Here is a 15,765-nt window from a genome sequence, read left to right as displayed (position 1 = left end):
CCTTGCTTCCCTTGCCTTTGGCGATGTTTCTAGGAAGAAGTTGCTGCGGCTGAGGTCAAAGAGGTTGCTGCCTGTGTTCTCCTTTAGGATTTTGATGGACTCCTGTCTCACATTGAGGTCTTTCAACCATTTGGAATCTATTTTTGTGTGTGGTGTAAGGAAATGGTCCAGTTTCATTCTTCTGCATGTGGCTATCCAATTTTCCCAACACCATTTGTTGAAGAGACTGTCTTTGTTCCATTGGACATTCTTTCCTGCTTTGTCAAAGATGAGTTGACCATAGAGTTGAGGGTCCATTTCTGGGCTCTCTATTCGGTTCCATTGATCTATGTGTCTGTTTTTGTGCCAGTACCATGCTGTCTTGATAATGACAGCTTTGTAATAGAGCTTGAAGTCCGGAATTGTGATGCCGCCGGCTTTGCTTTTCTTTTTCAACATTCTTCTGGCTATGCGGGGTCTTTTCTGGTTCCACACAAATTTTAGGATGATTTGTTCCATTTCTTTGAAAAAAGTGGATGGTATTTTGATGGGGATTGCATTGAATGTGTAGATTGCTCTAGGTAGCATTGACATCTTCACAATATTTGTTCTTCCAATCCATGAGCATGGAACGTTTTTCCATTTCTTTGTGTCTTCCTCAATTTCTTTCATGAGTATTTTATAGTTTTCTGAGTACAGATCCTTTGTCTCTTTGGTTAGATTTATTCCTAGGTATCTTATGGTTTTGGGTGCAATTGTAAATGGGATCGACTCCTTAATTTCTCTTTCTTCTGTCTTGTTGGTGGTGTATAGGAATGCCACTGACTTCTATGCATTGATTTTATATCCTGCCACTTTACTGAATTCCTGTATGAGTTCTAGCAGTTTTGGGGTAGAGTCTTTTGGGTTTTGCACATAAAGTATCATATCATCTGCAAAGAGTGAGAGTTTGACTTCTTCTTTGCCAATTTGGATGCCTTTTATTTCTTTTTGTTGTCTGATTGCTGTGGCTAGGACTTCCAATACTATGTTGAATAGCAGTGGTGATAGTGGACATCCCTGCCACGTTCCTGACCTTAGGGGGAAAGCTCTCAGTTTTTCCCCATTGAGAATGATATTCGCTGTAGGTTTTTCATAGATGGCTTTTATGATATTGAGTTATGTACCCTCTATGCCTATACTCTGAAGAGTTTTGATCAAGAAAGGGTGCTGTACTTTGTCAAAAGCTTTTTCTGCATCTATTGAGAGGATCATATGATTCTTGTTCTTTCTTTTGTTAATGTATTGTATCACATTGATTGATTTGCGGATGTTGAACCAACCTTGCAGCCCAGGGATAAATCCCACTTGGTCGTGGTGAATAATCCTTTTAATGTACTGTTGGATCCTATTGGCTAGTATTTTGGTGAGAATTTTTGCATCCATGTTCATCAGGGATATTGGTCTGTAATTCTCCTTTTTGATGGGGTCTTTGTCTGGTTTAGGGATCAAGGTAATGCTTGCCTCATAAAATGAGTTTGGAAGTTTTCCTTCCATTTCTATTTTTTGGAACAGTTTCAGAAAAATAGGTTTTAATTCTTCTTGAAATGTTTGGTAGAATTCCCCTGGGAAGCCATCTGGCCCTGGGCTTTTGTTTTTTGGGAGATTTTTGATGACTGCTTCAATTTCCTTAGTGGTTATAGGTCTATTCAGGTTTTCTATTTCATCCTGGTTCAGTTTTGGTAGTTGATACATCTCTAGGAATGCATCCATCTCTTCCAGGTTATCTAATTTGCTGGCATAGAGTTGCTCATAATATGTTCTTATAATTGTTTGTATTTCTTTGGTGTTGGTTGTGATCTCTCCTCTTTCATTCATGATTTTGTTGATTTGGGTCATTTCTCTTCTCTTTTTGATAAGTCTGGCCAGGGGTTTATCAGTCTTGTTAATTCTTTCAAAGAACCAGCTCCTAGTTTCGTTGATCTGTTCTACTGTTCTTTTAGTTTCTATTTCATTGATTTCTGCTCTGATCTTTATGATTTCTCTTCTCCTGCTGGGTTTAGGCTTTATTTGCTGTTCTTTCTCCAGCTCCTTTAGGTGTAGGGTTAGGTTGTGTACTTGAGACCTTTCTTGTTTCTTGAGAAAGGCTTGTATTGGTATATACTTTCCTCTTAGGACTGCCTTTGCTTCATCCGAAAGATTTTGAATAGTTGTGTTTTCATTTTCATTGGTTTCCATGTATTTTTTTAATTCTTCTTTAATTTCCTGGTTGACCCATTCATTCTTCAGTAGGATGCTCTTTAGCCTCCATGTATTTGAGTTCTTTCCAACTTTCCTCTTGTGATTGAGTTCTAGTTTCAAAGCATTGTGGTCTGAAAATAGGCAGGGAATGATTCCAATCTTTTGGTACCAGTTGAGACCTGATTTATGACCTAGGATGTGATCTATTCTGGAGAATGTTCCATGGGCACTAGAGAAGAATGTGTATTCCATTGCTTTGGGGTGGAATGTTCTGAATATATCTGTGAAGTCCATTTGGTCCAGTGTGTCATTTAAAGTCTTTATTTCCTTGTTGATCTTTTGCTTAGACGATCTGTCCATTTCAGTGAGGGGGGTGTTAAAGTCCCCCACTATTATTGTATTGTTGTCGATGTGTTTCTTTGCTTTTGTTATTAATTGCCTTATATAATTGGCTGCTCCCATGTTAGGGGCATAGATATTTACAATTGTTAGATCTTCTTGTTGGATAGATCCTTTAAGTAGGATATAGTGTCCTTCCTCATCTCTTATTACAGTCTTTGGTTTAAAATCTAATTTGTCTGATATAAGGATTGCCACCCCATCTTTCTTTTGGTGTTCATTAGCATGGTAAATGGTTTTCCACCCCCTCACTTTCAATCTGGGGGTGTCTTTGGGTCTAAAATGAGTCTCTTGCAGACAGCATATCGATGTGTCTTGTTTTTTAATCTAGTCTGATAGCCTGTGTCTTTTGATTGGGGCATTGAGCCCATTTACATTCAGGGTAACTATTGAAAGATAGGAATTTAGTGCCATTGTATTGCCTGTAAGGTGACTGTTACCGTATATTGTCTGTGTTCCTTTCTGGTCTATGTTGCTTTTAGGGTCTCTCTTTGCTTAGAGGACCCCTTTCTAGATTTCCTGTAGGGCTGGTTTTGTGTTTGCAAATTCCTTTAGTTTTTGTTTGTCCTGGAAGCTTTTTATCTCTCCTTCAATTTTCAATGACAGCCTAGCTGGATAGAGTATTCTTGGCTGCATATTTTTCTCATTTAGTGCTCTGAACATATCCTGCCAGTCCTTTCTGGCCTGCCAGGTCTCTCTGGATAGGTCTGCTGCCAATCTAATGTTTCTACCCTTGTAGGTTACATATCTCTTCTCCCGAGCTGCTTTCAGGATTTTCTCTTTGTCTATGAGACTTGTAAGTTTTACTATTAGATGTCGGGGTGTTGACCTATTTTTTATTGATTTTGAGAGGGGTTCTCTGTGCTTCCTGGATTTTGATGCCTGTTTCCTTCCCCAAATTAGGGAAGTTCTCTGCTATAATTTGCTCCATTATACCTTCTGCCCCTCTCTCTCTTTCTTCTTCTTCTGGGATCCCAATTATTCTAATGTTGTTTCGTCTTATGGTATTGCTTATCTCTCGAATTCTGCCCTCGTGATCCAGTAGTTGTTTATCTCTCTTTTTCTCAGCTTCTTTATTTTCCATCATTTCATCTTCTATATTACTGATTCTCTCATCTGCCTCATTTATTCTAGCAGTTAGCACCCCCATTTTTGATTGCACGTCATTAATAGCCTTTTTGATTTCTACTTGGTTGGATTTTAGTTGTTTTACTTCTCCAGAAAGGGTTTCTCTAATAACTTCCATATTTTTTTCAAGCCCAGCTAGTATCTTTAAAGTGATGATTCTGAACTCTAGATCTGACATCATACTAATGTCCATATTCAGTAGGTCCCTGGCAGTTGGTACTACCTCTTGTTCTTTTTGTTGAGGTGATTTTTTCCATCTTGTCATTTTGTGCAGAGGAGAATAGATTAATGAGAGAACAAAATGCTAGCAGAGTAACAACGTCCCCAGAAAATATACTCTAAACTAATCAGAAAAGACCTGAAGCAGTGGGAAAAGAAAGGGAAAGAGAGAAAAAAGAAAAAGAAAACAAAGAAAAAGATAAAGATAAAAACAAAAACAAAGAAAACAAAACAACAACAACAACAACAAAAAAAAAAACAGAATGTGATCAAATATGATCAGGCTGGTATATAGATCAGTGCCACACACTAGATTTGGGGTGTATTTTGGTCTTTTAGAAGAAAGTGCCTCCCAAAATTTTAAAGAAAGAAAAACTTATATATGTACAAAAATAAGGGTTGATATGATGAAGGGATGAAATATGACTGTAAAGATGGAAATTATAAAAAATTTTATAAAAGGAATTGATAAGAAGTTTTTTGAAAATAGAAAGAAGAGGATTTAAAATAAGAAAAAAGAAAAAGAAAAAAAAAGGGAGAGGATGTGATCAGGCAGGGGAATAGAAAACACCATATACTAGAGATTTAGGGTATATTTTAATCTGTTAGAAGAAACTATCTCAAAATTTTAAAGAGAGAACAACTTATATATATAAGCCAAAAATATGGGTAACTACTATGAAGGGATAGAATATGACTCTAAAAATGAAAAATAAAAATGTTTTTTTTTAAAAAAGGGAGTGATAAGATGTTGGTTGAAAAAGGGAAAAAGAAAAATTCAAAAAGAAAGAAACAAAAAAAGACAGTTAAAAAAAATTAACTTTGAAAGACTAAAGAATCATAGTAAAAAAGCCATGAATTCTATGTGCAGTATTCCCCTAGTGCTGGAGTTCTGCCGTTCTCATGGATCGGTAAACTTGGTCTTGGCTGGCTGTTCTCGCTGATCTTCTGGGGAGGGGCCTGTTGCCGTGGTTTCCAAATGTCTCTGCCGGAGGTGGAATTGCCCCGCCCTTGCCCCTCCCGGCTAAGTAATCTGCTCGGGTTTGCTCTCCGGGGCTTTTGTTCCCTGCGAGCTTTCCGTACAGCTTTGGAGGCGGAGAGTGAAAATGGCAGCCTCCCATTCTCCGCTCCGGAGGAGCCGAGAACTCGGGGCCCCGCTTCTCAGTGAGCCCCCAGAGAAAAGCCGTCAGTCACTCCCGTCTCCCCGGTCTCCGGCTGCACTCCGTGCTCACCTGGCCTGTGACCGTGTGTTTCTGTCTCTGGCACCCGAACCCGGGTGGAGTCTCCAAACCCAGCAGTTCCCTGCGGTGCACTCCCTCGCGGCTCCTCCTCGGGGAGGAAGGTGAGTCTCCCCGGATCTGCCGCTTGTTGGGTCCCTGCTGGAGGAGCAGGGGCCCGACTGTGCCGCAGATCACGGTTTATGGCCACCCCGAGCTGAGAGCCTGCGCCTGGGCTCCGCCTCTGCAGCCGGCTTTCCTGCTCCGATACCTGGGAGCTCTGCCGCACTCAGGCACCCCCGGTCTTTCTGTGACCCCGATGGTCCTGAGACCACACTGTCCCGGAGGGTTCCACCCCCCGCTTAGTCACCAGAGTGACGTCCCTCGGAGGAGCAGACTTTTAAAAGTTCCGATTTTGTCCTCCGCAGCTCTATCACTTGCCAGAAGCGGCCAACGGAGGCCCCTCCCCCACCACCCATCCTCCCGAATATTGCCTCGGATTCACTTCTCCGCACGTCCTACCTTCCAGAAAGTGGTCGCTTTTCTGATGAGAGAGTTGTTGCTATTCTTTTCTTCGATCTCCTGTTGAGTTCGTAGGTGTTCAGAATGGTTTGACCCCTATCCAGCTGAATTCCTGAGAGGAGACGAAATCCAGGTCTCCTACTCCTCCGCCATCTTGCTCTGCCCCCCAGAATGGCATACATTTAATGGATGCTCTTAGAAAAGGGAGCCAGGGGAGGTCAACTAGGTAGGAGGAAACATAGAAGAAGGCAATGTTGAAAATTCCAGGAGGAGAATTTGCAAATCTGTAGGGACAAAAAGTAGATTCATAGTTGTCAGGCGCTGGGGGAGAGGGAGACTGGGGAGTGACTGTTAATGGGTGTAGAGTCTTTGGAGAGATGATGAAAATACTCTGTAGTTAGTGGTATTGGTTGCACAACTTTGTGGACATATCAAAAACCACTGCATTGTATACTTTAAAATAGTAAAAAAAATAATTAAAAAAGAAAATCCAGGATAATGAAACATGGAAAATTAGTCAAACACATCTAATACAGAAAATATGAAGACTGATTGAAAAAGTGATTGCCCATATGGAATTTGGTGATTAGGAAGCCAGTGGTGAGCTTAAAGAGAGTAGTTTCAAAGGAATAGTCACTCCCATCTCTTCTTCTTTCTGCCCCATAAATACATAATTTGTAAGGTTATTCCTTCATATACATTCATCTTTGTTGGCAGAATGTCTGATGATTTTGCAAGTTTAGGAATATGTTTGGTTTACATAAGCTAAGGGGCTATTCTGGATGAGTTTTGGGAATTATGATTATGTGTGCCTCTGCTCACTAGGACATAGTATAAATGTCATTCTTCCTGTCCTTCAAAAATTAAATCTGTAGTGCAAAACCAGGTCAGTTCATGTAGTCTTAATCTCAAACATAATTTCCAATGACCCTAAATGGAGCAGACATTACCTTCTTTGAATTCTGATAATACCTATTAGTTGTATGGCTATTCTACAAGTTGCTTGCCCTGTCTTATGTCAATTCAGTGATGGAGTACTCCTGGCCTTATGACCCTGGGTCAATGCATGTATTCTGAGGCCATATTTAACTTGGTTTGTAAATTGAGGGTAATAAATCTTAATCTGAGTACCATTTATGAGAATATTATATGAAAGTGCTTTGAAAGCTATTAAGCAAATGTAAATACATTTTTAATTGATTCTGTTGTAGAATTGAAGAGACAGTTAAATCCTTCATTGCTTGTTAGCACTAGACTGATATACGACTGGCCCCCTTAATGCCTTGTGTGTATGATCATAGGCTTCACATCCTTGTATACCTTACTAAGGCCTGCCTTGCTCAGTAGTAATTGGTTGAATTGAATACTGCTTAAATGAGAAAAAATTAGTGTCATACCATGATTGAATTCTCTCTTGCCTTCATCTTTCTTTGTTAATTTGTTTTATTCTGCTCTTCACGTAGGTTTCCCAAATGAGCCTGCTTCTGTCATTGCCCTCAGCACCATTAAGGAATGGCTGGCCAAGAATCATCACGAGGTAGGAGGGACAACATAATTAGCAAACATTTAAGATGGCGTCATTTGATCTGCAATTTCAAAAAAACCCAAAATATATCCATAAATATCAAGTAAACATAATCATTGAGCTGAAGCTTGCCTGACCATGCTTCATTGGGGTTATACGGGTGATTGAATATTTTCCTGTAATGAATTGACTGAAGGGATTATGTTGATTGGTTTTGGTGGTGAAGGTAGGCAGAGTGATAAGATTCACTTAGCCATGATCTCATTTTTACATCTTTGGATAGTATGAGTTTTGTGTGTAAAAGAGAGAATAGGATGGATTTCATTAAGATTAAGGGATTGTCCTATGCTATTTTCCTTAAAGCGTTATCTTTGTTGACATGGTGTACGGTAATTTTTTGATATCCTGAGGTCTCTTTATTTATAATTAATCATTTCCATAAAGTAACTTCTGAGTGTGAGATTAGAGTAGACCTGGATAATTGATAGCTAAATCCTCATGATCAGGATTTTTTATGAAACTAAATGCTTCTCTCAGACTTTTCACCATGCCTCCTATTCTGCTTATTTAATAAAATCTTTAGGATATGTTTAGTGATGAACAGGAGAATTACTCAAGCTAACAAAGCAATACAATAAGACACTGTGGAGGTTAGATTTCAGAGTTTTGGCAACTAACCTATTGTAACAACAAATAGGTTTCATACAATGCACAGCCTTGTGTATTTTTCTTCCGATTTTGTTATTCTCCTCAGATATTCATGTGAGTGCTATAAAGAATATTGGTCCATTTATGATATACCATGAATTTAGCTTTCTTCTTGGGTAGGACAATGAATATTAGGCAATGTTTGGTTATGGAAACAGACTATGGGAGTTTGCTATAATATGGGAGTAGCTCTTGGTGCCTTTGTGTGTTTAAAGAAATAGCAGTGTCATTTTCTGCTAATTGTTATAATTTCAACATTTCTTAAGTAGATACAGAAATTATTAATCTCCAGTAGGAGTAAAGATCACATGGCCAAACATATCCATTTCAGTGCTTGTTCTTTCTCCTCCTCTTACTATGAAAGATATATAACTTCAATTTAGAGGATGACCGTAATAACCTCAAAAAAAAAAACAAAACAGAATTTTTTAAAAAAAATAGTTAAAATAGCCAGTTTACAAAACATGTCTTTGACACGTATTATTTTCACAACAATCTCATGAAATGTCTAGGTATCGTTATCCTTATTCTCATCTAGAATCAAAAGGTTAAATGACCTCAGGACTTCAGAGTCACAGAGCCAAGAGTCTGACTCTGTCCTCCGACTCCAAAAGCCATTCATCTTTGGAGGGATCCTGAGGCCAGGGAGAGAAGTTTTAGTCCCTTTGACCATGGTATTTTTAGTGTATCTCTTGGTTACAGTAAAATCTCCTCACCTGGACCATCTGCTTAGCAAAAACAGAGAGTGTTTCATGAATGAAAGTTGATAATGGAGCTAGTATATTGGTGTAAACCCATTATTTCCACCAACGTAATAATCCAAGGGTATTCCCTACTGATAGATTTACATGTGTCATGTTGGCATGTGAGGGAAGTACACACATCCACCCAAAAATCATCATGGAGATGATTATGAAGAGCAAACATGTTGGTTGTATTTACAGCTCATTGACAAATCCTACTGATGGATTTTCTCTAGTTAAACTATTCAGAAGTTTATTTTCCATAGAAATGTGTTAACTTAGTGTTTCCCACTTAATGGTTGGTGCCCTGATTTCCTTGTTAGCTTATTCTGACTTTGAGTCTGTTCTTTTGCTTTCATATCTTTTTCTTGCTCATTTCTTGGGTCTGTTGTATAAAAATTTAGGTATTTTGGATTGAGGAACACAACTGTTATTGCCATTGTGACTTTAAACATGTCATGTGCTAATTCTTTTTTAAAAGGCTTCTTGTTTCAACATGCATTGGTTAATTTAAACAAGTTAATTTGAACAAGTCAGGTTTTACTTAATAAATGAATTGTAAGTGGTAGGGAATAGATAAAAGCTATATACATTTATTATCTTGCAATATTTTGATTTACTTTTTGCTCTGTTAAAAAACAAGCAAAGTAGGTTAGGCACTTATGAAAGACTATTACTTCTCAGTCAGTTGTCTCTTCACTGGAGTATAATTTTGACATTCTCATTGTTTAAGTTAGTCATTAATTCACTCATATGACAAATATTTGATAAATACCTCACTAAGCACCAGAAATTTCTAGATATGAGGGATAGAAGGCTGAAAAACAAAATCCTCTTCTTTTGATATTCATAGTCTAGGAAAAGAGACATCAACAAATAAAGAGATAAGATAGTTCAAAGGCAAAGTAAAACAGGGTAACTTGATAGTGAATTATTGGAGGATGTGGTTTTAGATGATTTAGAAAGGGCTCTGAAGATGTAATCTTGGGACAAAGATTTGTATGATGGGAAGGGGTAAGCCAACTACAAAAAGGTCTTGAAGTAGAACATTCCACATAGAGGGAACAGCAAGAGAACAACCCTGATGGGAAAATGAGTTTACTGTTTGCAATTAATGGTAAGAGAGACAATGCAGTTGGATTAGAGACATAAAAGAATGGCAGGAAACAAATTTAGACAAATAGGTAGGGGTCAGATCATAGAGTGTTGTGGTTCATGGAGAAACTTGGATTTTTATTCTAAGTCTAGTGGCAAGTTGTTGAGAGTCTGGGGCAGGGAGTGGCATGATGAGATTCACCTTTAAAATGACAAAAGGCTGGCTGCTGGAAAAGGGACTTGAGAGACCTCAGAATAGGAAAAGGAAGACTGATGAAGAGGATCCTGTAGTAAATCCAGGCAAGAGATGAGGATTCTTTCAAATACAGCAATGGTAGAAAAGGAGGTAACAGCATCAGGTTTGGAAATTTTTTTTTGACAATAGAGCCAGCAGGACTTGGGGATTATCTCAGATAGGCTAGCTCATGCTGCAGTTACAAACAACTTACAAATCTTAGTGCCATAAAACAACAAAGGTTTATTTTTTGCTCACACTATTTATATGTCTTGAGTCAGCAAAGGGCTCAGGCTTAGTCAGGAACCCAGGCTGACAGACACTCTACCATGTGAAATATCATCTATCACATGATAGGAAAAGATAGACAATTAAGTAATAGTTCTTAAATGCTTCTACAAAGGAATGATGCATATAACTTTTTTCTCTGTCATTTCACTGTCCAGAGCAAGGCACCCAGGAGACAAGGAAATGCAGTTCTCTCATATGTTCAGAAGAGAGGCAACTGGATATCAATGAACAGTAGTAAAGTCTATCATAGCTATAAATCAGATGTGGTATATGGGAAAAATGGGAGAGTCAAGTTTTGACCTGAGCCCCTGAGTAAATATTGGTGCATTTACTGAGAAACTTGGTAGAGGAACATGTTTAGATGATAAACAGAAAGAAAACAATAATTGCATTGCAGATAGTTAAACTTGAAATGATCTTAGATATACAATGAAGGTTTCCAATAGAAAGCTGGTTACTTGAGCCTAAAGCTCAGAAAAGAAGTCAGATAGAAGGACATGGTAAAATTGATCAGATTATCATAACTTTAACTTGGGTTTGGGTCTTGTTTGAGATTAGCTGCAAGAAATAGAAAAACACTCAAGCTAAATTATATAAGGAAGATATATTGTATGAGTGAACTATATAAAAAAAAAAAAAAGTCTTGAAATTCAAGAGCTAGAACTAGAGCAGGATCTCATGAGTGACCAGAATTGCAAACTATAAATCCAATAAGAAGCAAGGGAGTTCATTTACATTCTCTCTCAATCTCTCTCATATCTCTGTTTCATTGATTTTTTTTTTTTTCACATTATCTTCACTACCCATTTACCTGCTTAATATGGCCCCATGATGACTGGGACCCAATCGTGAGTCATTGAGCCCTGCTTAAGGCAAAGCCAGGGTTGAGGTTGGTGGGCAAAGTTGCATCTTCTGGATCTTTCAGCTCGTTATGTCCCCTAAAATTTTCCTTTTAAAAAATAGGGAATCCATGTAAATGTGCCTTCTATCAGTGGCCATACTTCTCTCAGTCAGATAAATATGCAATTCAAACTTCATGATTTTTGATCTTTGATAATTGATGTTGTCATATGATTATTGAGCCCTCACATTTCACCATTTATTTCCCCTCTGATTTCTAAACCATCAGGAAAGGACACTTTTTTTTTTTTTCAATAATAGTTGATTTGATTCTATTTAATTACACAAATCACCCCAGTCTGTGTGGCTGGACATTTTCACATTCAGAGAGGCTTCTCTGGAGCATTTGGGCCCAATAGACATGACTAGGGAAAATATGTTCTGTCATCCACCATTGACTTGTTTCATTTACCCAAAGTATGAACTGTGAGGATGCTGCTATCACCACATATTTAGTGGGACTCAGGGACCTGAGGGAGCCCAGCTGAACAAAGAGTACAGTTGGCTCCGACTGCAGCAGCTCTAGAGGAAGAGATAGAGCAGTGTTTTAATGAAAAAAGGAAAATCCTCAAGAGGCTGTAATTGGGGCAGAAAAATGACTTACCAGGACTAAGAAGCATAATGACTTCTTATTGAAAAATTGCAAAACAAAAAAGAATATTCCCTGCTAAGACTTGAATTATTGTTCTCAGAAAACCAGAGAGCTGAATTATCTTACAAAACTGAAATACAAAGAAATGGAAATCATGACTGAAGAGATAAGGCATGTGGCAGAGAGACCCAGGGATCAAGTGTGAGGTAGGCAAGGGCTGAAGATTACCCCACTGGCATTTTTGGTAAAATTAAGAATTAAGAAATTCTGAGTTCAGAAAATCAAAAGAAAAGAATATCAGACTTCACTATAAAACAAATGAAAGCATGTGGCATGATAACCTTTCCATAAGTACCCATTTTTCTCAAGTAGAAACTTTATTACAGGGACAAGCAAGCAAAACAAGGGATCGTTATGGAAATGAGCAGCAGAAATGCAGCCCAGACTCTCAACTTGGGGTAGTTGCTCCATGTTATCATCTGCAGTTTCATGCATTCCTCATTTTTCATGCAGTCTAAAAATATCTTTCCTTGTGAAATAGTGATTTTCCCACTCTGCAGCTCTGAGGCACCCCTTTCATATCTGGAAGTTAGCCTAAGAAATGTTTTTACAGTGCTTATTCTACTGTCCCACCCCAGAGACTCATATGGCATCTGACTATTGGTCTCTGGGGCAATGTACATATTTATAATTTTTCCATAAAAAGCAGAAGAAGAACAGGATATCTTTCCCCTCTAAAAGCTACAAATGTCCTGATATTATATGAGATATTTCCCCATTATGGAGGTCAGGTTCAGTGATTTCAAATGCCCCAAAGGAGCAAGCATCCTGCAGCACAGAGCACCTATGTTAAGTCTTCCAAGAAGTCATCTTTGGGGGTAAGGCATCTAAGATGAAGATTCCAAGATGGAAGATCGGTGAATTTTCTGGGTACTTTTAAATGTGGAAACACTAAAGTACTAATCAGTTGGAGCATGGCAGAAACCTGAACACCCCTTATCCCCAACAGTTATAAAGCAGCGCAGAGATGGGCAGAAGCATAGCATTCTGAGGGGCTCTAATTAAAACTGTGACATGTGTAGACCTACAGGGGAAGGCTGTGTTCACCTAAGACCAGGCCCCAGCTGTATCTCTGCAGACCTTTGAAGATGGTATTGCCCAGAAATCTTTACCATTCAACCACTCCATGGGAAGTTCCTCATCTCCCTCCCCATGCTGACAGCCCCCTCCTCCACAAGCAGACCCTTTTGTTCTGGGGTGGGAACAATTCAATGGAGGATTCTTTGGTTCATCTTTGAAGGCCCTGAGTGGGCACCTGATGTGACTTAGATGTCATTGGCAGGGAAGAACCCTAGCTCTGCATTTTCAAAACCAAAATCAGTTTTCTTCTCTGTAGGAGGGAGGTGAAAATTTTTTCTCATTGCATGCAGAGTTTGGGCCTCTGCCTAACATAAAATATTTTTTAACTGTGCTTTTAGCACAAACAGATTGTTATTCAAAATATTAAATATCATCTACTTGTCACTTAAATTGTTAATGCTGTGCCTTCCGAGGGAAACTTGATACCTGTGGTACTGCTGTTTATCATTTTAAGTATTGTGCCTACAGATGTGTCAGGGCGTCATGAGATGCTGTGTATATGTGGTAGTGGTCCATCGAGGCAGATATCCTACTCTACAACTCGTTGCAAGCCATGGTCCCAGACCTTACCCTGTGAGCTCTAGACGTCAAGGTCAAAAGATAGTAGCCAGAGAACAAAACTTGTCTTAAGCTAAGCAATTTGAGAAAGAAGAACAAAGCTAGAGGTATCACAATTCCAGATTTCAAGATACCTTACAAAGCTGTAGTAATCAAAATAGTGTGGTACTGGCACAAAAATAGACACATAGATCAGTGGAACAGAACAGAGTCCAGAAATAAGCCCATGCTTATACGGTCAGTTAATCTATGACAAAGGAGAATATACAATGGGGAAAAGACTGTCTTTCAAATAAACAGTGCTGGGAAAACTGGACAGCTAGAGGCAAAAGAATGAAACTGGATCACTTTCTAACACCAGACACAAAAATGAACTCAAAATGGGTTAAAGATCTAAAGTGAGACCTGAAACCATAAAATCCCTAGAAGAGAACACAGCAGTAATTTCTTTGATGTTGGCTATAGCAACATTTTTCTAGATTTTTCTCCTAAGGCAAAGGAAACAAAAACAAAATAAACTATTGAGACTATAGCAAAATAAAAAGCTTTCACATAGTGAAGGAAATGACCAACAAAACAAAAAGGCAATCTACTGATAGGGAGAAGATATTTGCAAATGATATATCTGATAAGGGGTTAATATACAAAATATATAAAGAACTTACACAACTCATCACCAAAAAACCCCCACAAATCCGATTAAAAACGGGCAGAGGAGGGACGCCTGGGTGGCTCAGTCGGTTAAGCGTCTGCCTTCGGCTCAGGTCATGATCCCAGGGTCCTGGGATCGAGTCCCGCATCAGGCTCCCTGCTCTGCGGGGAGCCTGCTTCTCCCTCTGCCTCTGCCTCTCTCTCTCTCTGTCTCTCATGAATAAATAAATAAAATCTTTTAAAAAAAAATGGGCAGAGGACCTCAATAGATATTTTTCCAAAGAAGACATACAAATGGCCAAAAATGTGAAAAAATGCTCAACATCACTAATCATCAGGGAAATACAAATCAAAACCACAATGAGATATCACCTCACACCTGTCAGAATGGCTAAAATCAAAAACATAGGAAAAACTGTTGGCAAGGATGTAGAAAAGAAAGGGAACCCTTGTGCACTATTGGTAGGAGTATAAATTGGTGTAGCCACTGTGGAAGACAACATGGAGATTCCTCAAAAAAATAAAAATAGAATACCATATGATCCAATAATTCTACTACAGGGTATTTATACAAAGAAAACAAAAACACTAATTTGAAAAGGTATATGCATCTCTATGTCTACTGTAGCATTATTTACAATAGCCAAGGTCCATTGGAAGAGACCCAAGTGTCCATCAATAGATAAATGGATAAAGAAGATGTGAAATATATAGATATATAGATATTATATATAGGATATATATTATATAGGATATAATATATATATTATATTATATAGGATATATATATATATATATATATATATATATATATGAGTATTACACAGCCAAAAAAAGGATGAGATCTTGCCATTTGTGACAATATGATGGACCTAGAGTTTATGCTAAGTGAAATAAGTCAGACTGAGAAAAACAGATACCATACAATTTCACTATATGTGGAAGCTAAGAAACAAAAAAAATGAATAAATAAATAAAAAGCAGAATCAAACCTATAAATACAGAGAACAAGCTGATGTTTGCCAGAGGGAAGAGGGTAAGGGAATAGGCAAGATGGGTGAAGGGGAGTGGGAGGTGCAGGCTTCCAGTTATGGAATGAACAAGTCACAAGAACCAAAAGCAAACAGTAAATACAGTCAGTGATATTGTAATAGCATCTTATGGTGGCAGATGGTAGCCACACTCGTGGTGAGCACAGTGTAACATAAAGAAAAGCTGAATCACTATGTTGTACACCTGAAACTAATGTCATGTAGTGTGCCAACTATAGTCAAATGAAACAATTAAAAATAAATAAGCAAACACTGTGTCATTAAAAAAAAAAAACAGAAAAAAATTAGTTTTCGGCACATATTTGGTGACCTTTAGAAGTAAAGATACTGGTTTCTTTTTTTTTTTTTTTAAAGATTTTATTTATTTATTTATTTGAGAGAGAGAGAGCGCGCACATGAGAGGGGGGAGGGTCAGAGGGAGAAGTAGGCTCCCCGCCGAGCAGGGAGCCCGGTACGGGGCTGGATCCCGGACTCCAGGATCATGACCTGAGCTGAAGGCAGTCGCTTAACCAACTGAGCCACCTAGGCATCCCAAGATATTGGTTTCTACTGAGTAGAAGCAGCTATACTGCCGCCTTCCCCTGCCTTCCA

General features: G+C 38.5%; 1 protein-coding gene across 1 annotated transcript in view; it reads left to right on the top strand.

Annotated features, from left to right (window-relative positions):
- The window catches only part of MACROD2 (mono-ADP ribosylhydrolase 2), a 1,406,961-nt gene that overhangs the window by 885,321 nt on the left and 505,875 nt on the right, over positions 1-15,765 (top strand). Inside the window, exon 5 of the mRNA XM_035005819.1 lies at positions 7,148-7,221. Within this exon, the coding sequence (XP_034861710.1) occupies positions 7,148-7,221 (74 nt within the window). The remainder of the gene's footprint in view (positions 1-7,147; positions 7,222-15,765) is intronic.

This window comes from Mirounga leonina, unplaced genomic scaffold (genome assembly GCF_011800145.1).
Source record: "Mirounga leonina isolate KUSES-001 unplaced genomic scaffold, KU_Mleo_1.0 Mir_150, whole genome shotgun sequence".
NCBI lineage: Eukaryota > Metazoa > Chordata > Mammalia > Carnivora > Phocidae > Mirounga > Mirounga leonina.
Note: the sequence above shows the minus strand (reverse complement) of the source record. Positions and strands in the feature narration are given on the sequence as shown.